Below are 27757 nucleotides of genomic sequence, written 5' to 3' on the forward strand. Positions count from 1 at the left end.
TGCCTAAAATAAAGAAGATTTTAAATATATGGGTTCATATTTCCTAAATGTGAGTTTCTAGTGATTAACACTTGTTTTTTAAATTTTGTTAAGATATGAATAAAAGAGCCGGGTTCGGTGGCTCAGCCTGTAATCCCATGCCTTTGGGAGGCTGAGGTGAGTGGAATGCCTGAGACTGTGGGTTTGAGACCCGCCTGGGCAGGTGAGAGCTCATCTCTACAATAAAATCAAAAAATCAGCTGGGTGTGGTAGCGCGCGCCTGTAATTCCAGCTACTCGGAAGGCTGAGGTGGAAGGATCGCCGGAGCCCAGCAGGTCGAGGCTGCGGTGGCCGGGAGCGGCCACTGCACTCCAGTCTGGGCAACAGAGTGAGACTCCAACTCAAAAAAAAAAAAAAAAAAGAATAAAAAAAGACAATGAATTTTTTGCAAGGAAAAGTATATTAACACAATCTAGATGATGGAAATGTTTTGTGTGCTCTTTTGCCACTTTTGAACAGGAAGATAAATACAGAGGAAAGTATAACAGAAAAGTGAATGTAAACATATCCATTCATGGGTAAATGTGTTTGAAAATAATGTGACCCAATAATATCAATCATATTGGCACAGACGCCTTCAACCTTATATAGATTAGTTTAAACAAATTTGTAGAAACTACCAGGCCATTAGTGACAGGTACAAACCAATTTAACATTTTAACATTTGAAAGAGTGCTATATTAATTTCAGTACGAGTTCGTGTACACAAGAGTTAGACAAAATAAACAAAAAAGTGATCACAAGGTGTTTGACACTAAGGTTTTGTGTCTGGCTTCCTGTCTGCATTTGGGCAGAGACTCACTTGGGGTGACTGCCAGAAATCCTAGACAGCAGCCATGCTAAATGCAGCCTACCACTGGACAGGAGACATTTATAAATAATGCCATTTACAGTAGCACCAAATGAGGGCTTCCTATTGTAAATGAAGATTCTTGATTTCTTTTGCATATTTTGATGTAGAAGACTTACCTCTTTTATTAAAGATGCCACGTGGAGAGCAGTGAGGGGTGTTTGCTCTGCTGGTTTGACAACTACTGTGTTTCCACAGCTCAGGGCTGGCCCTATCTTCCAAATGAGCATGACCAACGGGAAATTCCACTAGAAAGAAATATGTAACAATAGATTCTTTGTATTGTTGGAAAGCACATTTGTTAATCTAACTTCTACATTATACTAACCCTGTAGATGATAAATAATAATAGTAGTAGTTTTGTGGAATCAGCTGGTGTAGTCTACTCAACTTCTTTGTTCAAACCAATTAGTAAATGCTAAAATGCTCTAAATAAACCAGATATGGGAAGGGAGTAGGAAAGAGCCCCCAAATTAAATCAAGTGATACTAATGTAAGTTCTTCTTCTACCAAGAAAAAAAATCACCGCATGGTTTTGCTTAATATTAAGCATATTGTTAAGTTAGTTTTGTTTAAAAAGTATGATTATTCCCCCAAAAGGTCGTTTATTGCAATTTTTAACCAATAATATTATTTAGTAGCATTTTTTTCTAGGACACATACCTTGTTAAAGACAAAGATATTTAGGGTCCAGAGACTTAGTGCGTGGGTTCAAATCTCAGCTCAATTACTGAGCAGCCATGGGAACTCATACAGGTTATTTGCTCTCTGTGTGTGAAGTGTGTGATTTCATCATCTGTAAGTACCAAAATAGTTCTCTCTACCTCAGAAGGTTGTCCTGAGGATTAATCAAGATGGGCCAAGTGCTTAACATAGTTACAAATTCATCACTGGCACATATTAGCTATTATTAGTATTCAAAGTTATATAGCTTTTTATAAATTTATTGATTTTTGAATGAATAAGCAATGCATTAAATATATTGTTATTAATATATTTTAATCTCATTGGAGCAAAAGATAAGTCATTGCCATTTTTTGGTATAAGAACTTCAGGACACTTCACCATCTTTTTATTAGGTCTTTTAAAGTATGTTAATTAAAGCGAAATCATTTAAATAGCCTCCTGTTTGCTTGGCTTAAGAGGAAATCTTTACAATTCCACATAAAAATACTACTTTCTCCAAGAGGAATTTGTAGTATCAGAGCCTCCTATCTAAAGGTACAATATATTCCACACAGTACTCCAAATGCCTCTGGTATCATTTCTTCCATTTTAATTAAAAAAATACCTTTCAGGATTTGAACACTTCATCTCTCCACTATTCTCCATCATTGAAGTCTTGTGAGAAGAATGTTGGAGAAGAGTGGTAGACCCTACCACATACACCAACATATTACATTTCTCTAAAATGGTATCCTGCAGTAGATGTGCAATGGTGAATACTTTGCCATCTACATGGCTCTTCAAAAAAGTACATAATACAACTTACAAAAAACCCATAGAGTAAAAAATTTAAATTTGTGATGCTGTAGTGTTGAAACAGTCTCAAGAGATATACCAGGATAGAGATAGGTTTTTGGACTACCTAATTCATATCCCAGAAGTTCAGTCACAAAAAGACCAGGTTCAACAAATTCTACATTTACTCCACATTTGACAAATATATAAGCATTCATTTATGTTGGTGAAGAATTCATCACTAAATCAAATAGAATTAGAACTTTTTAAAATTGAAAACTGTACAGGAGAACAACTTACAGGAATGATTTGGCCACATACGCCCACAGGCTCATGCCTTGTATAAGTAAAAAAGTCTCCATCTGCAAAATAAAACACACATAAAATCACATATAGACAAATGTATTTGACATTCACCAAGTGGTGGTTTGGGGCTGATGTGAGAGAAAGGTGAAGACAATAACTAAAATAAAACTTTTCTCCAAATGTTCACAAAGTAAAAAAAAAAAAAGCCTTTGAAAGTTAAAATGATAGGAACCATAAAATTGAATTAGGTAAGAGCAGAGATACAAAATTGGAAAAGATCTGAAAAATAATTTTCTCTCTCATCATCTAGTAGGGCTGATTTCTAAATCATCCTTACTCTCAAAGTTTTATAGAAAAGGGACGAGAAAATAAGTTAAGAACCATATTCAAATGTATTTCTGGTAGCTCAAGGTTCTACTAGTAATAGTAGGATTTTTTAAAGTAATACAATTTTTTAAAAAACTGTGAAATTAAAAAGTAGAATTTTAAAAAGTAGAATTTTTAAAATACTCTCCCAACAAGTAATCAGCCTTTCCTACTGACTTGTCCTAAAATACTGTTTTTTTGTTTGCCTACCAATCAAAGCAAATTCTCTCAATATGTAAAAAAAGAAAATTGCTAGAAGTAAAAGATATTTCAATTTAGATGTGAATGATTCATGTGCCTCAAAGTTTGATGTGTCATCTTGAGAGTTACGTTGTGCTTTGTGTTCAGTTCTGTCCTAGTACCCATGGAAGGCTTCTAGCTTCAGTAGGAATTCTTCTCAAGATCTATTTGTGTTTTAAATGGCTTCTCCCATTTTGTCCCAGAGTGAAGTGAGACAGTTATTAAAATAGCCACATTTCTTGGTACCACCATGGTCTTACTCTCCTCTTTTAACTTCTTGGCTATCATTTCTGACCTCCTGATACTCTTATTAGATTGGAAATGCACATCGGGGCCAGTCCTGAAGGGTGCTATATTCCTAAAGTCAATACATTTGTATGAATTACATTCTACCAATAATGTTTCCTAAGTCGATGCTTTTTCATATTTCATATGAAGTATTTTTCATATTTCTATTCTATTATGGGCATACCCCACTAAAATAACACATGCATCCACATTCACACACAAATCTTTAACTCAGGCTATAAACACAGATCCATCTTGCTTTGAAGTTATTTGAAACAAATCAATGTGAATTAGTTTGTTTAATTAGCCTAGTCTAACTATACTGAGTTTGACCAGGCACAGATGACCATAACTGACTTATACTGGAGCATGCAAAGAGGCTTAAATAATTACATTATAGAAAGGGTATAAATGTCACCATTAGAAAAAAACCCAAATAAATTATTTCAGGAGTCAGCTTTGAAAAGTTCAAACCCTTAGAGAGACAGTTGCCTCAAATCAGTAATTGTGGCCATAAGAATGTTCTTTAATATTTTCTAAAGTATCCATAGTGTTGTTTTTTGCATGATTATGCTATAACAACTTAAAAAGCAATTTGATGAATCTTAACAGAACTTCGAGGGTCGGAACTGTGTTGTCTCAATGTCAAGGGAAAAATAATTTTGCCTTATTTGGTTGACATTTTTAAAAGGGAGAGTTTGAAATTATTCAGCTCTGTAGTAAGCTTCTCACCTCTATCCCCACCCCTAGTGATTTCCTAACGATACGTACCAATTGGTATCGTGCGGCCCTGGATCTTGTCAGCCCAGCCTGCACAGTAGCGTAATGTTTTTATGCAGCCTCCTAAGTCCATCAGATATGCATTGGAAAATAGCTTTCCTCCATTCATTGACTCCATTGTCTGAAAAACAGATTAACTCCCAAATCTAGAATTCCATTAAAATTTAGGATTACAAATATACGTAGTCAATATTTTGAGTGATTATGTGCTAGAGAATTTTGGAAATAGGAACAAGCTTGACATATCTTGTCTAGCTTCTTTTTAAAAAGGTGGTTAGAAAAAGAGTTAAAATGATTGGCTTTAGAGCACAACACAAGATCTGGGTACAAAAGGTAGTGAGATTCGAGTGTTCATCCTATTTAATTTTGAATGTCCTCAAGCTAACCACCTTTCTAGGAATTGGCCACAGTTTGATATACACACAGTAGATGAGAATGATACCTAGTCTCCTTAGGCAGATCAGAGTTTCAACAAGATTTCACTTATTGTGTAATCCAAATGTGGGTGATCATTTAGTGTTGGTGACTATTAATAATGCCTAATTTTCTAATTTTTTCATTTCATTGAGATATGAGCAATCAACTCACACATACTTATACAACACCTGGATTTTTCATTCATGATTTACTTTCAGCAGGATTTTAATTATGAATCTCCCAGTTTTGCCAGTATTATGAGTATAATAATTATCATTTGAATGGTCAGGCCGTAGAGTTTAACATTTTGTAGTCTAGTGCCCTAATCATTATAGGATGACCTATCTCCTTTTTCTCTTCTCTTTTTAAGCAGCACTTTAAGGAGCTCTTTGGGATCTAATGTTCTGCTGGGGTGGTTTCCTGGCAGGAATGTACAGGCGATAAACTGTTAAAGCTATTTATCTCTATATTATATCATCCACCATCTCAAAATTTAATCAAATATGATTTTTATATGTCTGCACTTTTTTCCCACAGGATCTTATGCTGACAGGCAGTCAAAAGATCAGATAAATGAGAGAATCCAAGTTGTGGCAATGTCTGCTTTTTTCCTACAGGATATTTTAGTTACTGTAGTTTTATTGCACATAACTTCTAGTTCCATATTTCTGCATATTTTGGATTACATTGAATCTTTGATTGAATTATAAATGGTCCTTTGGTTAACTAGAGTTGCTAATGTTATTATTATTTTTTTTAATTAAAGAAGGATATTTTGTTACTGTCACTTTAAGATTCTAAAGGTAATAAAAATTTACTTTGAAACCTGATCTCGGTACTGGTTTATGTTAAATCGGCTTCATTATAATGCCCAACTGAGAAGACAAAAATAAGAAAATACCCATTCCTAACCATATTACGCACTGACTTATCTAACTGCTAAAGTATAAACAAAAAACAAGTATAGATAGAAATATTAATTTTATAAGCACATTAATGATTGAATTGTTAATTTAATTTTTGCCTTTTAATCTGTAAAAAGAATATTATTTAATTATGACCATTATTAAAACACATTTCAGGAAGGAAAAAAGTAGCCATTTATTAAGTGCCTTAGTGGGCTACACTAATAAGAAATAAGATTTATTTCAGAGAATTGTTTTGGGTACTCTTAAACTAGAGCTTTCCCATGAAGAGTTTAGTAGTCAAGTACTTTAAAAAAAAACCAGTGCATCATTCTAGGAAATTTACTGTGTATAACCTTGTTAAAGGCTCTGCAAAACTATAATGTAAAGGAAAGAAATGTTTTTAATTTATTTTAACTTGGGGTGTGCCTAATTAGACTATAGAATGCATTGTGGGAGCAGAAATTAACATCATCCAAAACTGGAGTGCAGATAATTATTTGAGAATAAGCTCCATGGGAAGGGTTCTGCACAAGAATCAGAAGATATAGTCTTTTCATTTTGTTTGTAAAGAGCACATAGAGATCAGTAAAACCAAAACAACTTGCTACGTCAAAAAAATGCATGCTTTGGAAAGCTCCATCTACCTATCCAATTGGGTTAATACTCACTGCCAGCAGCAGGCGATCTCTTTCAATTAAATCAGCCAACTTGTACAATAGTCGTCCCCTCTCTGAAGCATCCATAGTACGCCATGGAGAGCCAATCTGAAAAGCCTGTCTTGCGGCCTTCACTGCTTTGTCGACATCCTCCTGTAAGTCATGCAGGTTAGTAGGCTAAATATATTGGATCAACAAATCCAATGTCAAGAACCCTATAAAGTAGACTGAAGTTCCTCATAAACAGACACCATATTTCTACAGCCTAAAGTCTAGCACATTATGCACACTCAACTGCAGCATGTTGGAATTATACCTGTTGAATAGTTTTTAGAATGATGTGCTCCATGCACCTATTGAGCACATACCTGATTTCCTAGAATAAAAATATTATATAATCTGAATAGTTGCTATCAGTTAAGTGCTTGCTATATTTCAAGTAATATCCTAATAACTTTACACATGTTAACTCAATTGCTTATCAATCATTTTATAGAAAAAATATGCTTCCCATTGTACAGATGAAGAAACTAAAGCAGAGAAGCTTTGTCCATAGTAAATACTAAAAGTTGCTCAACTGAGTTTTGAATGAAGTTGGTCTGACTATAGAACCCTTGCTCTTCCCCATACATTATACACCTTGGTGACTGGGTTACAGGAATTCTAGGCCAAGTTCAACATCAAAATAATGAATATCTTCTTTGGTCTCTGGTGAGATGTCTCAACAGCCTGTCTCCTCTCATGATGGACCTATTGAAGGGTGAATAAGAACTTTTCTTTGCTGTTGAAGACTAATTTTTATAAACCTGTATGTATTCCTTTTTTGCAGAGGGAAAAAGACATAGAGGTCATGGAACTAGTTGATGAAAGAATCTGCATATGGCAACCCCTCATTTCCCAACTAAGTACAAAGAGATCTTTTTAATCACTAACTAGGTAAATAAGCCTTTTTCTTATTATTTGGAATACACTGCTTAAAACTGCAAAAGTCATACAGAAAAGTGATTCCACACTCAGTCTAACCTCCTTGCTTTCACTCTTCTAGGTATTGTCTTCTCTCACAATCTTTCTTCTCTCTTGTGTTTTTCTTTACTAGGTATACTTTTCTGGTTCTTTCTTAATCCACAAACTTTGTCCTATCATTTCATTCCTCTACAGATCCCTGTTCAGATCTCTTCTGAGCTCCTACTACAAAAATCACTACCTCTCTGTTTCATCACTACTTCATGTGCCCTTTTAAAATATCAAACCAGTTGCATACACATTAAAGGCATAGAACATTCCTGTGTTCTTTGGAACATAGAACTGGCCACAGCACGGAACTACATATGCTCCCGTAAATCATGACCTCATAAGCAAGCTAGATGCAACTTTTTGCAGACTACATAATTACCTTTGAAAATTGTTGGGCAGGGTGGGAGGGGGGGGGCGGGGAACCAAGTAATTACCCTGAATTTTTTTTTTTTTTTTGTGAGTTGGACTCTCACTCTGTCACCCAGACTGGAGTGCAGTGGCTGCTCCCGGCCACTGCAGCCTCGACCTCCTGTGCTCTGGAGATCCTTCTTCCTCAGCCTTCCAAGTAGCTGGAACTACAGGTGCGCGCTACCACACCCAGCTAATTTTTGATTTATTGTAGAGATGAGGTCTTGCCAAGTTGCCCAGGCAGGTCTTGAAACTGCGGGCTCAGGCAATCCACTCATCTCGGCCTCCCAAAGCGCTGGGATTATAGGCTGAGCCACCGAGCCCGGCTTACCCCGATTTTTTAAAAAGTTGCACAAATTAAGCTAAGCCCCCTCCATGGATGAAACTTTCCCCTTGGAGAGGCATGGACCTCAAATTAATGTCTCCTTCCTTAGACTGTATTCAATTAAGAAGTCCCAAATATAAAATTTTGCAAATTAAAATACAAACAATATTTTTAGTATTTATCACCAAACTCTGATAATCTAGGGCAAGAAGGATATTTTAGAGGAGAAATATGATCTGATTAAGTGATATTATTTACCGATTATTAGCAAAGATTCTTTCACTATGATACATCACACATTGGTGTATCTTACTTTCTAATGTCTGAGAGAATGATGAGTATATACAATAAAAGACGTGCATTTATTGCTTGCCTTTCCTGAGAAATATATATATATAGTGTACATATTTTAGACATTCAGTTAATCATAATGATTGCTTATATTTGGACATTGTTTTATGCCATAGGTTCTAACTGTTTACAAGTTAAATTTAGACAGCACTTTTTTTTAAAAAGCAAACCACAAGAATCTGAGATTGCCAGCATGATCTGTGGATACCAAGGCTTATAAAATATATGCTTCTCTGTGTTTAAACAGATCTGTGTGACACAGCTTTCATTTGGATCCTTCTGTTCAGTGTCCTGCCATTGGCCTTATCCAAATATGGGCGATCATGGGCATCTTGGCCTCCCAAAGAGATATGGAGAAATTGGCTTCAAGACAAGTAACTCTGCCATATGGAATACACATCCCTAGAGAACGCTACTATAAATAAAGATGTTCCTGTGGTTATGTCCTTTGGATTAGCTCCCTTCTTTTCTTACATCTTACATTTAATCTTGCAGAAACAGAAACAGAGTAATGGCAGTTAGTATATAGTTTGGAAAACAACCCAGATTTGAATTCGGATTCTTCCTTATTAGCTATATAAGCTTGGAAGCAGTTAATCACCCAACCATCCCTCCATCCATCTAAATATCTGGTTAACACTCCATTCTGTAGCATCTTATCATCGGTCTGCTAATAACAGGAGAGAAAAGTAAGGAGATTGCCATTTTGGGATATTCAATCAAATGGAGGAGACATACAACTGAATCACCACCCCAGTATAGTATTATAAACTGTGAAATATGTTATGGCACAGCTTCTCTAAGGTTCAGCTTTCTTATCTTTAAAATAGGAGCTTGTTCTCTCATTGTGTTATGTTGAAGTTTAAATAAAGTAACACTTAAAACACATTTTCTATGTGACAGACATTACATTAAGTGTTCATTAAGTGGTGGCAGTTATTACGGTAGGCTCAGCAGTCAAAGTACGGTTTCATTCTGTCACCCAGACTGGAGTTCAGTGGTACAATCATGGCTCACCGCAGCCTTGGCCTCATGGGCTAAGGTAATCCTCCCACCTCAGACTCCCAAACAGCTGGAACTACAGATGCACACCACCACGCCAGGCTAATTTTTAAAATGTTCTGTAGAAATGAGGTTTAATTATGCTGCCCACGCTGGTCTCATACTCCTAGCCTCAAGCGGTCCTCCCCAAATGCTGAAATTACTCTGTCTGACCCAATTCCTTTTCACATTTGCTCCTGTAATTCTCCTTGCCTAGAATATTCTACCGGTACACCTCTTACCCTTCAAAATCCTACCTGTTTTTTAAGACCCAATTCCAATATCAATCTAACTAAACCCTCACCAGACTAATCCAGCTTGATGATAGGTACTAGTTGTGGGTGTACTAATCTCCAGGCACTATAATGAGTCCTTTACAGCCTCAGTTTCCACTGGTTAAGTATCGTAGACTTTGGTTTACAGATGAGTAAATTATGGCTCATGGACACGAAATCCAGCAGGTAGTAGAATTAAAAATAGATCCCACATTTTACTCCAAAATCTAGTTCTTATCATTCTGAAAGACTGCCCTACTAATGTTTTCTTTGCAATGAATATTTACTGTTTTCTGCATTATATACTACAATATTTCTTATTATTCTGAGCCTACAATAGGCAGTTAATGCATTTAATAATTTGGTGACCTATCTTATAAACTCATGTTACATTGATTTTATGTAAGGGTACACCTTATATAATTAATTTACTTTTATTGGCATTTATATAATAAATCATATTTTAACAGATTCCATTGTATAACAAAACTTTTACATTATTTAAAACTATGAAGCAGAAGGGTTGTTGTTTTCTTTTTTAATACCAGGACTAGGAGTTTTTGGAGTTTTATTCCAGGACTGGCATTTTTAGAGATATAATTTTTGAATTAAACAAAAAACAGTTTGGTACATTAAGTCAGATTTGCCACCATCAATAACACTTTTGGCTACAGCATTTAGACTGTTCCTGTTTTGAACTAAGGGCCTTGCAAGCTGAACGCATACAGGCAGTTCAGAAGATGGTGTGATATCAGATGGCTCTGAAGCAGAGTTAAGGGAGGACTGAACTCTTCCATCACCCCAGATTGTACATTTCCATATTAAATTCATTCAGAGATGGAGAAAATACTTATCCGACCAGTTTTACTTTTACACCTGTCATAGGCACTTACTTTAATGGACACTTACTTTTATCCCAACCAATTATTTGTTAGGTCATGCTTTAGTATTCAAAGCAGTTTTCAGGATTAGTCAATATAGCCTAAAAGAGCCACTGAAGTGAAAAGAAAACAGTTCCCACCCACATTTGTGCTTCGCTTTGTAACCTCCATTTGTTCTTGCCCCTCCTCCTTTCTTTGTAATTCCATTGAAAGCTAGTATATAGCCCATTGTTAGCTCCATTCTACTTATAAATTAAATCCCTAAAACCTCTTGGCTCATTATCTAAAGAGTCAGCTCCAGAATATTAGGTTTACTGTGACTCTGTAATTTACTAGATTTGTACCCTTCACTAAGCAACATTGTCGGAGTTGACTATATGTGTTTGCTGGCAAAATTGTGAGAACAGCAATAATTATTTAAAAACATGTTTTTGAATAATTCTAAAGAGAATATAACTACAAGAGTGCTGGATACTAACCAAACAGTAGCTTACCATAAAGTACCATAAACAGTTTGTATCATACACAATTTAGTTTCAGTGGTCAGATGTCCAGCCAACTCTACATTGTGACCTGATTTGAAGCTTTGCCAGATATTAATAAGTGTCTTTGAACTCTTGTATGAACTATAGTAATTGTCAGTGAGCACAGAGCAAATCAATGGCAAACATCTCTAAGGCTTCTCGAATGAACATCAGCTTTCGTTTACTATACTTTAAGAAGAAGAAAGTAATCCCACAAATTGTGTCAAGAAAAGTCATCCAAATACCTGACAAGGATTCAACTGGAACTTCAGGCATAGAGACTGGTTTTATTGAAGAAACTAATCCCATTGGCAAAGCTAAATATTCTAGACTCCAGAACCCAAACATCAAGAATACTTTTTTCATTTGCTAATTGCAAACTGCAAACAGATATGTGGTCTCCCTCTTGAGCAGCCTTTATACCTAGGAAGAGAGAAAGTAGGCAGCTGTCAAGGGCCCACTCTGCCCTTGCTTTTTATTGCTTTTCTCACCTCCCCAAGTTTGAGTCACTCAAGCAACTAGAGAGACATTAGAGGTACTGTTGTGTGGATCTTTAGGAGCTTCCGAATCTTGCTAGAAAGGTGAAAAATATATTTATCTCTTATCTCTGGGAGTAGCTCAGAGGACACAGGTGTCTGGTCTCCTGTAGGACCTCCCTGGATGATCAGTATGTCTCTGTCCAAGTTTGGGCTTGTGGCATCTCAAAGAGGTGTGGAGTGATCACCACAGCATAGTTTCTAATCATCAACTTTTTTACTTGTCAAAATTCAAGCTCCCTATTAAATGTTAATGCTTGAGAGGAGATTCAACTTATGGTTAACTACTTTAGTTCAGCCGTTCTCAAAATGAATTCTACCCTCCATGTTCACCACCAACAACATCGTCATCACCTGAGGATTTGTCAGAAATTCAGATTCTCAGGTTCCCTCTAGGATTGTTGAAACAAACTCTAGATGTGGGCAGGACTCAACAATCTGCATTTTAACAAGTCTTCCAGGATGTTCTGATGCAGGCTAAATTGTGAGAATCAGTGTTTTAGTAAACAGTCAAGTTAGTACTGGATTCCTAAGGTGAGGAACGTGGAGAATATGGAAATTCAAAGCTTGTAGGAAGAGAAGAATATTTCATTGATGCATCACCTATAGTAGATCAAAAACGAAGTATATAAATGAGAGATGTAGTGTTGTTCTCTACAAGAAGCATATTGTCTCAGACAAATTAATCAATAGTGATACAAAGCAAGGATTCTAACATAAGCAAATATAATGTTCTGTGATGACACAGAGGAAAACAATTCTACCTGAGAAGGTTAGAGAAAGCTTGAAATAAGTGTGAAACTGTGTGATGACTGAGGCTCGATTGTGTACCTGGTACTGTTGAAGAGCTTTATGTATTTTATTTAACTCCTCAAGTTTTTCCTATCTCCTCATTTTATATGAAAAAACTAGAAGCACAAAGAGGGTAAGTACAAATGTGGGAACTCTGTCCTCTTATCACAGATGCCGACTTGAACTACGTCCTTAGGACAGTACTGTGGACATGCTCAGAGGCAGTGACCAGCAAGCAATGATTGGAGAGGAACACTGGGCAGGGTGAAGTTGAAACTCTTATGTTGATGGGATGACCTGGGACAAGGACTATAAACAAGTGATGAGTAATAGAATAAAGAACCTTTTTGTGAGGACTTTTTTCCCCAGGGACAGTGAGAAACAGAATGAAGAACTTATGCCCTGGTGAACTCTTTGGTGTTTACAGAAAGGGAAATCTGAAAACAGGTGACATGTGTTCTCCAATCTGTTGTTTCTACTTCTCAAACTGTTGACCCCTGTAGCTAAACTCTGCATTCCTGTCCTCAGTCTTACTTGTTCTGGAAACACTGCAACCTGAATCCAGGGCTTCCTCTACATCCAAAAGGGCCTCCTTATCTCTATCATTATCTTGGAATAAGTCTGTCTTGTGTGAGTTAGTACCTTAAGATTTGTGATCTTTTCTGTTGGGGCCAAATCAATCCAAGAATGAAGACTGGAGAAATATGTGTTGCTACAATGAACTGAAACACAGTGTCATGAATGGTATTATCCCTGGGTTTCTCTGACTTCATCTCCCAGTAGTCTGTTCATGCAGTAAAAAATTTACCTCTTTGTATCTTACATTACTGAGATTTAAAGCTTGGTAACATCTAGATTACTAAAGAGCAGAAAATTTATTTCAAATTAGACTTAGAAACACACATACTTTTTAATATATTCAGATATTTTTAGGTATTCAGATATTCAAATACTAGGTGTCCAGATAAAAATTATGAAGGTTGTTACTCTCCTCACTCTCCATGCTATTTAACACTACCCTGTTTCACTTTCATAATAGTCACAAGGTAAGTAAAGCAGTACCCCTGCCAGGTACAGGCTATGGGGTCAGGACAGCATTTAAATGCTGATTTTATTATTTGCTAACAGTGTCACCTGGAGTAAATTACTTAGCTTTTCTGTTCTGCTATTTCACCATCATTTGTAAACATGACCCAAAATAGTACCTTCCCTATAAGGTTGCTTTAAATATTAAATTCAAAGAGCATTTAGAATTTTAAAACAATTATCACTACATGAAAGTTTGTTTTTATTGTTGTTACTATTATTAACTGGAGAATAACAATATTTTACATTTGTAATTCAATAAGTCATTTTAAAATTTAATTTTTAAAGGTATTGATTAATATGAGTTCAATTATTTTTTTAATGAAATAACTTGGTAATAGATTGTTCTAAAAGTCCCATATTAACTTTTTACTTTCATTTAGCGATTTATTTTTTTTTTATTTTATTTTGAGTTGGAGTCTCACTCTGTCACCCAGACGGGAGTGCAGTGGCCAGCCTCGACCTGCTAGGCTCTGGTGATCCTTCTACCTCAGCCTTCCAAGTAGCTGGAACTACAGGCGTGCACTACCACGCCCGGCTCATTTTTGATTTATTGTAGAGATGAGGTCTCGCCAAGTTGCCCAGGCGGGCCTCGAACCCACGGGCTCAGGCAATCCATTCACCTCAGACTCCCAAAGTCGCAGGATTACAGGCTGAGCCACCAAGCCCGGCTCATTTAGGGATTAAAAATGAACAACTTTATTTAAATAAAGGACTTATCTCCTGTTTAATCCTATAATCAAGCCCCCTTTGCACAGTCTGTATAATAAACCTAAACACTATTTTAATTAAAGATCAACCAAAGAGAAAAATAGCATAAAAAAATCACTGCACCCAGAAGCATGGCTCATTATCATTGCATGACTATGACGTACCCTTTATGTACCAAAAAAACTTGGAACACTTTCCCAGCCTGCTCCAGAATACACATTTTCACGACATGTCTTCTTGAACTTACATTGGGGTTTGGGAGCTCAGAATGGCAAGAGACAAAGAAACCTGGCATAAAATGTAACTAGCGTTTGGAAACTCACCTTATCACCTTCTTCTACCTGGCAGAGTTTCTCCTCAGTTGCGGGATTAAAGACAGGAAATTTCTTGCCACTCACTGAATCATGCCAATCATTGTTTATGAAGATCTGCAGGGATGGAGAGAAAGTAGGGAAAAGAGCATTTAAATATGCACAAATTTTAGAAATTTCAATAAACCTAAAGCATTATACAATGCCTAAATGATGCATATCCCTTCAGCCATCAACATTTTTGTGGCTGTTTAAGACATTTTGCACACATGTGCACACATGCATTAAAATAAAGTACATGATGCTTTTGAGTATCTACAAGATATGCAGTCATTTCAACACTAAAAATACTGGCTGGAGAAAACCATCTAGAAAACAATGCTGTTACCTGAAATAGCCATGAATTTGAGGCAAGAGCGAAGGCTTTCGTGGGGTAGGTCTTTATAAATGATTGCTTCAATTTTCCACTTCAAATTCTAAACATCCTCATTTTGAGCTATTAGTGATTTGGTATCATAAGTGACTATTTTTTGGTCCTTTATTTTACTGTTTTAAAGCTAGTAAAAGAATTTTGCCAAAGGAAAGGATTTTAAAAGCAGGTTTGTTTTTTTTTTTTAAGAGAAAATTAGCTAGTGACATTTTTTCCACTGGCTTTTTAAAAGCATAAGGGTTTCATTCTTCTTGTAAAAAGATTACCTAACAATTTATTTGTCCTCAGATGAAATCAGGAACTAGATTTCTTGGTGATACTTATGAGAAAGAGACATGCATCTAACAAACGGAGGGTTCTAGGAAATAAGGAATTTTATCTTGTGTCCTATAAAAGGATAGCAATAGTAAAAAGCATAAGTATATCATTTTAAAGTCTCAGTTTTAATTTGACATCATTGAATTTGCATTTGATTAATGATCCAACTTTCTCATTTACCTTTCAGTAGAGAAAAATATTTGGCAATGTCAAATTAAGATATACTAGTTTTGTGATACATAAAGTTATGTTGTTTCTGACAAAAATCCATGACTTCTGTAACTTTTGTCAATCATATGTACAGTATTGGATAAAATACATTACAACTTTCTGTTAGACTTATGGCAAGATGAGCTAGTTTAATTTTGAATTACAGGTAACTGACACATGTATTAAAGAAGGGTGACATATACACTGGGTTTATAATATATATCTCAATTCAGACATCCCTCTTTCTTTGATATTTAGACAAGATATTAATAGTTAAACCCCGAGGGAGAATGTATTGAAACACTCTTCCCAGATTTAAATTAGTTACTATGCTAAATACAATTTACTTAGTTATCAAAAATTCCTCAGTGACTACTATCAAGACTATATATTGCTAGATTAGTTACATCGTGTATATTTGAAATAAAGTAATCTTTTAAATCAACCTAGACTTTTCACTTATATATTTTATCATGTAGCATTCATAGCTGATTGCTTAAAATTCTGCTAGATTAATAAAATGTGGATTACTATGTATCACTAAATGCTTGAGTAAAATTAATTCTATAGTCTGTAATTTACAAGGTTATTTATTTCCATTGTGAAATTTGTCACTTTCTAAACAGTCATTTTTAAATGACTGCCTTCCCTCCTAGGCTGTAAGCTCTATAAGGTCAAGGACTGTGTTTTATATGGTTTTCTGTTTTATCCTCAGTGTCCAGCACAATCTCAACCCTCAAGTGATATTAGCTTCAGTATAAAATTCTTGAATAAATACCTTAAAATTGAATCAAAGAACCTACAATCTATCAGCTATTCATAGATAAGACCTACAATATTTTGCACATGAGAACACTATGATAATTGTGATTTGCTTCAAAGTGGCAAGGAGGCAGATAAGCCTTCTTGTTTGCCTGTTCACACCGATATAAGCATACAACAAAACAGCATCATCCTGTATATTTGGAGCATTTCTAAATGATTATAATGCTAGCCTGAAATTGACAGGAAAGACACATGGGCCTATATAAATAAAGTGAAAAGGGGTCCAAAGCAGTTCAGATGAAGAGGCTAGATGTCCAAAGACACTTATACAGTGGTATGAGAAGGATGGAAGTATCAAGAAAATCTTGTTTCTCTGATGGGATGATTGAATACAGATGAAGACCATAAAATTCTTCATATTATCCCTTTTGAAAACATGTTAACTTCAATTCAGATGAAAGTGCTGATTTGCCCAGTCTCTTAGAGTGAATCAGCACTCTGGTGATCAGAAACACATTTTAGAATCCTATAAATACTCTTAAAAAGATTTTTTTTAATGCACCCATAACCCTTGCTGCCTTAGTATTTTTCTTTGATGGCTGGGAAAAACCTTAATGAACTTGTCCCAAACTGTCATCTCTAGCTGTGTGCTGCTCTTACTCCAAACTAAATTTCTAAAGCTCATGCACACACATTTTCTGTCTCTCTCTTTCAGTCTCTCTGTTTCTGTCTCTCTTTCTCTTTCTCTCCCTCTCACACACACATACATTTTCCTTCTGTTAATGACATATATAATTCCTAATTACCTTTTATATTACTTTGTTCCATACTATCCTTAACAACAACAACTTTCCCTATTCTTTCTGTCCCCTACCTCTGCCTAATTAAAATTTAATTTTCACTTTGCTCTCATAATCTTCCTCAGTTTTGTCTACAGCCCTTCTCAGAACACTTTGGTGATGTTCCCTTGTCAAACTCCTTAGCACAGCACTCGTGCAGATTCATGATCTTGCTCCAACATACCTTTCCAACTTTTTGTTCTACAATTCCCTCAGTTTCCCTTTGTCACAGTCTCATTTTACTGCCTCAAACCTTATTTGCTTCTTGTGTTCATTCACACTCTTCTTCAGATGGGAGTGTCACTATTTTCTTCTAGGTTTACTTCAAACTCAAGTTTAATATGCCATATCCTTATGAAGATTTCACTACTTGCTCCAACTGAATTTAACGTTTCCTTTTCCTCCCAGTATAACATGTTGGTATTCCATTATTAAATTACTTATTTTGTTCTCATTTGTGTTAATGTTTGGTAGCTACACATCAGCCCATAATATTCCAAACACAAAACAAAAGACATCGTGGTACCTGCCCTAGATTTTTTAGATCGCCCTTTCAAAACTTGCATTAGATTAACTCACACTTGCTAATTCTTCCTTCTCTCTGCTCTAAAGATTGCATTACCTCCTTACACTTTATATCACTAAACTGAGAAACACAAGTCACATTCTGTCAGAGATATAACCAGAGCATCCCCTTTGCAGTATAATTTCACTAAAAAATAAAATAAAAACAGCATATAGAATTGATGACATTTTGCCAGGCCTGTGGTGAAACTTTCCAGCTCTTGCCTGAGCCCTCTTATCCTTAGGTTTGTGATAATTTGTGGTTTCATGTTCTCAATAACATGATCTCAATACACTAAAGCTTATTTTATACTATATAATCTTTTTGGTGGAAAAATCATTACAATATGTATGTACCATCTAGTTTCATTATCAGAATCTTGTATTTAAACTGTACATAAAACTCTCCTTTCAGATTAAAGTCAGTGACTGTTTTATAAATGAGCATTAACCAGAAGTAATAACACAAGTTATTCTGGCAACCGAAGAGATCAGCTGTAGAGGATCCCAAATAACCAGCAACTGCTTTGTATTATTCAGTTTTAACCTTTAACACAGGAGAACACTGTGAACCCAACTTTTGTCTGAACTTGTGCTTACGTTTATATAATCCTGAATAATAATTTTTGTTTTATCAGAATACTGTTTGTCAAATAATGAGTAAATATTTGAGACATACTCTGGAAGGTATTGTGGGAAAACGTGAGATAAGTTAGCCTGTTCTTGAGGGGCTTCTGATTTAAGAGAAGAGTGAATTTATGTCAAGATCAGCTGGTACAGAATTTAAGGTTGTAGAATAAAATGGTCAAAGCAGTGTTTAGTCAATAAATGATGTAGAGTGAGTCGGGCTGGAAGAATGGATGGGTGGGGGTTGAAAAACAAAGGGAAGAACCCAGTTTGGTAATTTGGTAACAGTGAAGAGATCTCCCCCTAACAGGACAGAATGTTCTAGTAGAAACAAGTCATAGATAAGACCTGATGATGAAAATAAAGTCAGTTTGTAGTGGATATTGGTCCACAGAGTGAGAACTCTTGAATACAAGAATATAAGAATATAAGACGACAATGACAGAATCAAATGGAAGTTTTAGGAATACCAATTTTAAAGTACCTAAAATTGATTTGAAGTAGAGCAACCAGGAGATTAGCTCAGAGAATGCTTTAGTCATTCACTCACGATATCTTAAAGCTTTGGGGCAGAGTGACGTAGCAGTACAGGCTGCACGTTATGAATTGTGTACGTTGTCCCACAAACAGGACTCTTCTAGCCTCAAAATACTCAGTGAAGATGATGTGGTGATAATTTAGGTGGGTAGAAGGCCAGGCACTGCCCCATCCTTTTCTTTCTCTTAGCTACAGAAAATGTATTGATAGAAACTACCTTAATTATATTTTTTTTCTGTTTTAATTATATTAGCTTTACATTTGGCATTTGCCTTCTAGCTAACTGTGGGACCAAATGTTTTTACATAATCACTCTTCTCATAGTTATATTTGATGGTTATATGAAGAAGTCAAGACTAATGAGTGTTTGTTACAATGAGTATATCTATTTTAGCCCTGTTGAAATGTTCTATCATGGCGACAATCTCATTTTCCATTTATTGTATGACTTTAGCAAGTTTAGAGAGAAAAGATGATACTATAAAAGTAAAATATTCTTGGGTCCTATGTAACCATTATATTAACTGAATTCTAATTATGAAATTTAGACTCGAGATACTTTTGAATAATATATATGTACACTAGACATTAACTTTATGTTCACAATATTGATTGGAAATTATAGATGCGTTATGTATACTCTTGGACTTGAAGTGCTTTTTATATAGGGAACCAATCAATAGGAATGTTGAGGAAACTTAAAATTGATTTTTACTCTTTAAATTTTACATATGTCATATTTTAAGAGATGTATCATATTACCTTTGATAAACAAGTGGTTCTTTCCCGGATGCAGTTTTGTGTCCAAGAATAAGTCATAATTTTGGGGAAAAAAAAGCCTTTCTGAGTAAAAGTTATTATGCTTAATGGATTTGGTTTAAAGCTACAATTCTAAATAATTAAGCACTTTCTTCAAAATATTTCTGGCTAGCATCAAGCTGAATTTAACTGATGAGTAAAATAAAGACCTATTAGCCTTATCTGCTAATAAGAGATTTTGGAGCCTGTTGGCTATAACAGAGAGTTCTGATTCCCTCCAAAAGATACTCAGCTTGCCCTAAATTCATATTATCTCTGCAAGGCAGCAGCTGAGCCAGTAGCTCCAGATCTTGTAAGGGAAGCCAATACTTTCTTCGTGGCAGAGAGATTTTAACAGATCACATTTTCAATGCACAAAAGATTTCTTTTAAGATATTCAAAGGGAGAGAAAGTGTGATGTGAGTCCCCATTTTATGCCACCTATGTGAATTTCCAAACTTGAGAGCCTGGGTCACAGCATGGGTAGCATAGGTGGTAACGTGAATGAGTAGGGAGTGCTTGTGTGTTGCAAATGTGTGAAACTTTTCTCAGCCTTAGGAACCTACAGAAGTGCCAGGGAAATGAGAGGTAGAAAGAAAGGGATGGGGAATGCATAATGAAGAGAGAAAGATTGAACAAAAGTCAGGTGGGGTGTTAAACACTTAAAAGAATCAAAGCTAGATCTCTGGCAGCTACTTGCAACCCAAAGCCGGAGGCAGCAAAGCAAAACTTTGAGACTCAAAGTCGAAAAATGTAAAAGGAAATTAAGGAGGAAATAACAGATGGGAGGAAAATTTTTAACTGCAGTCAAAGGAATGAAAACAAAATGAGAGTGTGACCAAAACAAAAATAGGAGAAATAAAATTTTCCTCTCATTTCTGTTTTATATTATAGTCTGACTTTAGTAACATGAGTATATACTCTTTTTTTCTTGTTGTTTAAAACCCCCTTCAGGCTTTTGAATTCTGTCAGGGAAAAAGAAAAAAAAAGGCCACAGCATTTGTGTTTAGTCACAGCATCAAATGTCCTATGGATGACAAAAATACTTGTCAACAAATTCTGTACATCATTTATATCCTGTATCAGAGTTAAGTGCAGAAGCACTAGAAAGTGCTGTACATATTTAATATTTAACAGTATCAAGACCCAATAGTAAATTGAATGCATATATTCTATTTTCTAAAGAAAGTGTAAAATGTAGAACAAAATTCAGTTGTTTGTTGTTTGTATTCCTTCAATTTCTAAAAAAGTATTGGTAGAGCAGTGGAAATAGATAATGGGACCAAGAATGGGGAGCAGTCCAGGCAAAGTTTTGAAAGATGCGAGATTTGTGCAAATTTCCAATGAACACATTTCCATTAGCAAGTGCAACATTATAATAAGTCAGATAAAGATAATAAGAGAGCACCAAATATTAGCAACATCTTACATCTTTTCCAAGCAATGCTTCTAAGTTTGTTGAAACTTTTGATACAGTCACACACACAAACACACTGAAAAACATATCAGTGTCTGAAAACCAGGTTTATGCAATTACTTACTTTTCTGATTTGTTTATTAGGTTTTAATGAAGTGTTTAACTGTGAAGCAATCCTTGTTCAAGTTCTTTTTTTTTTTTTTTTGGAGTTGGAGTCTCACTCTGTCACCCAGACTGGAGTGCAGTGGCCGCTCCTGGCCACCGCAGCCTTGAGCTGCTGGGCTCCGGGGATCCTTCCGCCTCAGCCTTAGCTGGAATTACAGGCATGCGCTACCATAGCTGGAATTACAGGCATGCGCTACCACGCCCAACTAATTTTTTGATTTATTGTAGAGATGAGGTCTCGCCTGCCCAGGCAGGTCTCGAACCCGCGGGCTCAGGCAATCCACTCACCTCAGCCTCCCAAAGGCAAGGGATTACAGGCTGAGCCACCAAGCCCGGCTCTTGCTCAAGTTCTTAAACGTGGCTCTATGTTGCCACTTACATATGGTAAATGTATTATGTATCTTCTGGCCATAATGATAACAACATCATAACAACTCAAACCACTACCATTCCAAGCCAGATAATTGCAATTTTGAGAAAAGCATATCTCCATTTTAGCAGTGTCTGTATTTCCATGAAGCACATTTTATGATGATCAATATTATATTATCCAACAGCTTATCCGTGCTATTTCAGAGGCATTACTTTACCTTTGGGTTGCTCTTCAAATGAGCTATTTTTCATACTCGTTAAGAGTGTTTCTCCCCAAGCATTTTCATTCTGGCAAGTCCGTAGTGACAAATTCAATAGGTAAAGTCCAATTTTAAAAACGTCATGTGAACACTTGTAGAACTGGGAGTCCTTATGAAACGAGACAAATATGCTTTTTTAGGACATGTGTTCTTTACTTCAAAATTTCTGTTGATTAGGTGCCAGAAAACCAAACAATTTGTCAAGACAGCATTCCTCAGAGATGAGATAAGATCTGGCATCCTTAAATAAAAGATTATCTCCCAGGAGTAAAATTGATGATTGATTCTATCATGGTTTGTGGCCATGATCTGGCTCCCACTGGGCTCTGGCACTTTCTGAAGGGAAAGGTGAGTAGTTCCCATCTGACTGGATGTGAGTGAGTTTCTGGGAGAAATAGGAAGCCAGATCCCTAAGTAACTGGTTGCTGCATGTAAAGTTATAGACTGATCTAAAACATTTAGATCATTGCTGCTGGTCTACAGACTACAGTTTGAGTAGCATCAGCAAAACTTGAAAGACTGTTAGGAATGCTGAATCTCAGACCTCAGCCCAGATCTGTTCTCTCAGATTAAAGAATGAATGATACAAATATAGTGATAGGTATGAAAACAGTTGATAGAAACAGTTAAGAAATGGGGATAATATTCTCTTCTCTTAGGAGATGTGTTACTTTAGATGTTTTGTTGATTAGGTTTTCTGGAGTGAGATCTGAGTACTCTAGTATTTAGGGGGAAATGATATCATGTAGAACAGGATGAGGTATGAAATAAAATGATTCAGAATCTAGTTCATTCTGGTTTTGTGTCTGAGAGCCATGTGACCTTGAACAAGCCCTTGGAGTCAGGTTCCTCAGCTTTGAAATGGGACCCTAGTAAATCTTATCTAGCTCCTTTCCAAATGAGAAAAATATAGTAAATCAGTTTTGAACTGTGACAAGCAACACAATATAAATGCCACTTACATTGGGAACAGAATAATTTTAAAATTCTAGGCGTTATCTTGGGAAAGAGAGTTAAGGAGAGAAGGTACCAAGTAGTTCATAAGTACCTTTATGCAAATTACCTGCAAATTACCTCACTACATTCTCACAGTTGACTTTCCAAGGTAGTCATTCTTATTCCCAATACACAGACTGAGGAACTGAAGCTCAAGGAGATGCGAAGCTTGGCCAAGGTTGTGCCATTAAATACGTAGAAAAGCTGGAAATTGGAACCAAGTTTATCTTGTTCAATCACTGCACCTTGCAGCCATTCAACTCTTTGTTCAACTGCTTCCAAGACCAAAGCAAACAAAATACTTCTTCAGTCAGAAGGAAGTTTAAAAGATTTCCCAAATGAAAGCAGTGTCACAGCACACTCAACTTTGTCTTGAACATCAGCCCTGTCCTGTTTTAAGCACCCTCAGTGATTTTCCGCAAATGAAATCTATCAGTCAATCCAACCTCAGGCTGTATTCTTCCCCCCACCCCCCAGGTTGTATTCTAATCTTGGCCATTCTCTCCCTTACTAACTTTACTCCAGCCGGATTAGTCTTTGGATAGCTCTTTGAACCTCACAAACTCTTGGCTGTGGGATCTTTGCTCTTCCTTATGTATAATAAGGTTGCCTTATTCTCTGCTTCCCTCAGGCTTACCTTTAATATCCCTTCTTTAAAGGGGCCCTCCCTAACAACCTTATCAAAGTCCCTCCCCTCCTATTCTCTCAGCTTTCCATTTCCTTCCTTTAAGCATTTATCATATTTTCTGATTAAAGTATTCTCTCACCTGCTTGTTTTCCGTCCCACACTATTCCACACACCTTTCAGGAATATGAGCTCTGTGAAACCAGAACCACATTAGCCTTCTTATATCATAAGACCAAGCACAGAGCAGTCATTTAAAGAGTTGTTAAATATAGAGAAGGAAAAAATGGGAGAAAGGAAAAGAAAAAAAAAAAAGCTAGTGAAGGGGACAGGGCAGGTATTTGGAAATGGATGTGTCTTGAATTTATTTGTGGTAAAAATGGAAAGACATAGTGCTGAAAAAAAAAAGCCACTTTAAATAGTACCTAGCACATAGTATTTAGTGATTCATAACTCATCTCTATTGAAAATATATATTTAACTGAGAAGAGTTAAGCAAACCAGGAATTTAGGAAACAAATCCTTTACTCTAACTAAAATGTATGCATAGGAGTTGAAGCAATGTGGTTCACATAGACATCTCACACCTCCCTCAAAGTCCTCGGCTTCACAGCCTATCCCAGTTAAAGCCCCACATTTCTAAACAAAGCAGAAATCCTGTTTCCTTCCAATCTTCCCTAGTGTTCTCTTTTTTTTAAAAGTTGGCTGCAAACTTTCTTCTGTCACTTTGGGAACAGCTAAATAGCAGCTAGAAAGAACCATGGTCATTCACCCTCAGCAACAGGCCAATGAAAGTCAGAATAAAGAAGGATAAAACAGGATTCTAGCAACTCTATGTCCCAAAGTAGTGGTATTGACCTTAGACAAGTCACTTGTTAGTTCGATAGCTCAGACTGCCAGCATTTAACATCTAGCTTTGTCACTTACTTGCTGTGTAACTTTAGGTAAGCTACTTAGTCACTCTGTTCCTCAGTTCCCTCATCTGTAAAACAGGAATAGTCCCCTCCTCATAGGGTTATTGTAAGGATTAAATAAAATCATTGTCAAGAAGTTAAACAATCAATGGCAGAGTAAGCACAATAAATTTTAGCTCTAATTACTTCCTGTGTGCATGTGTGTGCAAAATGTCGTTAGCTGATGAAGATCTTTTCTAGCATGAACCAACTATTATTTAATGAGTTAAGTTTAATAATTATGTTTAACATTTTGAGGTCTGAGTCCTGTTGAGAAAGCTTGTCTTCTTGAATTTCCTATTTATCTTTGTTTAATTTAAGGTAAAACAACAGCATTGTGAAAGGAGAACAGGACAACAATGTCAGAAAATCCTGTAAGAGAAAATTCTTGGTCCCTGAAATCCTGGATAAATCCTTGGAACTTCGCTCCAGTGCAATCTTTGTCAGGTGGGACATGACTGTGCAAGATAGAGTGACAGAAAAACCAGGAGAAGAAAAATGAAGTGAGAGGAACACTTGTTGGAAACGGGTCTAGGAAAGGTTAGGTAAAAGAGGAAATTCTGGAAAGCTGAAAAGGATACAGAAAAACAGGAGTAAGATCACAAATGTTAATCGCTTCCCATGTGCCAGGCGCTATTTCAAATGCTTTACATGCATGAAATTCATGTAATACTTTCATTCAGTTTAGGAAATAGGTCCCTTTATAATCCCTACTTTATGCATAAGAAAACCGAGGCAGAGAAAGGTCATGTAGTTTTCCCAACGATCACATAACTTTCAAAGAAGCTCGCTATCTAAAGGCTCAATAAAATGAACAGGTTGGCAGCTGTGGGGCTTGTTTAGAACTGGTAAGGGGAATAATGAGACAGAGATGGGACGCTAGTTCACATGAATTTATAACAATGTTTTTGCGACTTTAAGTTCCAAAAACTTGTGTATCATTTCAGACAACATTTCTTATGGTCTCTGTTTAATCTACCCCAACAAATAATCAGACTGCGCCAGAAAATGTCATAAAAAGATATGTATCAGTGAATTGTTTTGTTTGGGTGAAAAGCAGTCTCAAGCTTGAGAGCATGTAGCACTTCTGTCTTAGCTGTCATAATTTTTTCTTCTTCAACCCTGTTTGTCTATTCCTTCTACCTTGCCCCAATGACCAATATTCTTCTGGTGACAATTTTAAAAGGACATTAAAATAGTAAGAAAAAATATACAGGAGTTTAGGAGTTGACTACAGAAGGTAATTCCTCAGATACTGTAAAATCCTTGCTTACTTGGTTTGCAACCAGAAAACATAGTTATAACCATCATTTTTTCAGCTCCTCTGGTAAGTGCAAATCCAATACAATTCTTCAATGGGACAGAGAGAGAAAAAAAAAAAGCAAAGGCATTTGAAAAAGCTCACCCATTTAGATTTAATTACATACATAACTGGTGTCCTCCCAAGTGTGAAAATGTTGTAACCAATAAATCAAACAATAAAATGCTATCTGAGCAGAACTGATTTATATAGAAGATGTATGAGAAATAAAAATTCACTGACTTGCATTGGGTGTTGTTACCCAGAGAAGTTCTTAAATGCGGAGCAAATGCCTATTCTTTGAATCTTGCCTTCTTTTTGAACACTTAGGTCAGTCATTTTCCCTAGAGGGGAGTTCTTGTGCAATGACTTTGAAGTGAATAGAAGATTTCAATCTCAAAATCATCTCTCTGTGCTAAGGGATCACTACATCTGTGCTTGATGCTAGATTTTAAGGACCATCTTACTGCTCTAATACTGTTTCTTACACGCTTAATTCAAGACTACTAAATGAAGCTTAATTTAACAGAAAGATTATTTCACATTAGTGTTTCCTTGAAATACATGTAAAAAGAAGACTGTAAACGTCTGCAAAGCTGAAGAGTTGGGAGAAGAGGGCATTCAGACTAGCAAAATATCTTCATAGGTAGTATCATTAAAACAACAACCAAAACCTCTCCTCTAATAATAGTAATGAGATAATCTAAGCATTGTCACCAATTTTGAAGTGCATTTTAAAATATACCTGCTTTGAATTGAATGACAAACTTGGAATAAGAAAGCGAGGGAGATTAGAGTCTTGCAATCTTTTGGGTACACCTTTGCCAAATGTAAATTGTTTGAGAGTATGAATTTACCACATTTTTCATGTTCTATTTTGTAGTAAAATTAAGCAAAAAGAATTTTTCCTTTAATAAAACCTAGTGAAAGTAATACCTTAATATACTTCATAGCTGCTGGTCAACCGTGTTAAAGGCACAATACGATTTCTGCTGACATTTTCCTAAGGAAAAGAGTCAATCAGCTGAGCAACTTCCCCATTTGTTGTGCTTATGAAAATGAAAATGCAACAGACCTTAGGATTTCAAAACCATCCATTGTTACACTTAAGGAAATAAATATATAATAGCGAGAACTTTATCACTAAATTATAATGCTCTTGGTTTCTTGTTGGTTAACACAGAAAGCAAAATGGCTCTCCCCTGAGTTTCAATAGTTAATGTTTTATCTTATGTTCTGCATTATACTACAAAGGTAACTTTAAGGGATGTTGGTTAGATTGTGTTTTGTTTGTTTTGGAGTTCTAGGTTCTGACAGGAAAGCAGGCATGTAACAGTGTGAAACAGGCAAAGTCAGAGATACTCTCAGAACAACTCAAGCAGGATCCATTTCCTAGTTTCCTCTAGTTGTGGATTTTAAAGTCTAGATAGATCTGTCTCCTTCTCTTGTTTCTCTAAATATTTATCAGTTAACAATTACACATCTGCTTCCATTGCAAAAACCTTGGCTGAAGAAACATATAAGAATGCTTTCTTTTCCAAAGTGTGCAAAATAATGCAAGTCCATCTGAAGTTTTTTGAATCCAATGATCAGACTTAAGTCTTCCTATTTTGACACTCATTTTATTAGACATATAGAAAAGTTGTTATTTCAGTGTACTGTTTCTCCTTTTTTTGTTTTCTATTATTTCCCTCTTGCTTCACTCTATGCACTAAGTGTCTCTAGTGAATATTTGCCTTTTATATCATATATGCCGACTATACTGAAGTGAATAGAACTGCTTAGTAAAGTCCACTGAATCCTGGTATAAGAATCTTCCACACAGAAGATAATCCCTTTCTCTTGGAAATATTTTAAGAAATAAATTTATGAAAGACTGCCTGATATGATTTAGAATTCACAATTTGATCAGGACATTAAACCTAGACCTGAATTTTGCAAACCTTTTATTTTTATATTTGCAAAGGGCTCTTTACACAGGTTTGCTTAAATTGACCTTTTATGCTTTAAATAAA

General features: G+C 35.9%; 1 protein-coding gene across 2 annotated transcripts in view; it reads right to left on the reverse strand.

Moving 5' to 3' along the window:
* The window catches only part of ALDH1A1 (aldehyde dehydrogenase 1 family member A1), a 147937-nt gene that overhangs the window by 24624 nt on the left and 95556 nt on the right, over nucleotides 1–27757 (reverse strand). For both annotated transcript variants that reach the window (XM_021718512.1, XM_008069918.2), the window contains 5 exons: nucleotides 14579–14683; nucleotides 6324–6464; nucleotides 4322–4451; nucleotides 2651–2712; nucleotides 1009–1137 (listed from right to left, as the gene is read on the reverse strand). In XM_021718512.1, the coding sequence (XP_021574187.1) occupies nucleotides 1009–1137; nucleotides 2651–2712; nucleotides 4322–4451; nucleotides 6324–6464; nucleotides 14579–14683 (567 nt within the window). The remainder of the gene's footprint in view (nucleotides 1–1008; nucleotides 1138–2650; nucleotides 2713–4321; nucleotides 4452–6323; nucleotides 6465–14578; nucleotides 14684–27757) is intronic.

The sequence above is a fragment of the Carlito syrichta genome, unplaced genomic scaffold (genome assembly GCF_000164805.1).
Source record: "Carlito syrichta isolate Samal-C Ts95f unplaced genomic scaffold, Tarsius_syrichta-2.0.1 Scaffold312501, whole genome shotgun sequence".
Classification (NCBI taxonomy): domain Eukaryota; kingdom Metazoa; phylum Chordata; class Mammalia; order Primates; family Tarsiidae; genus Carlito; species Carlito syrichta.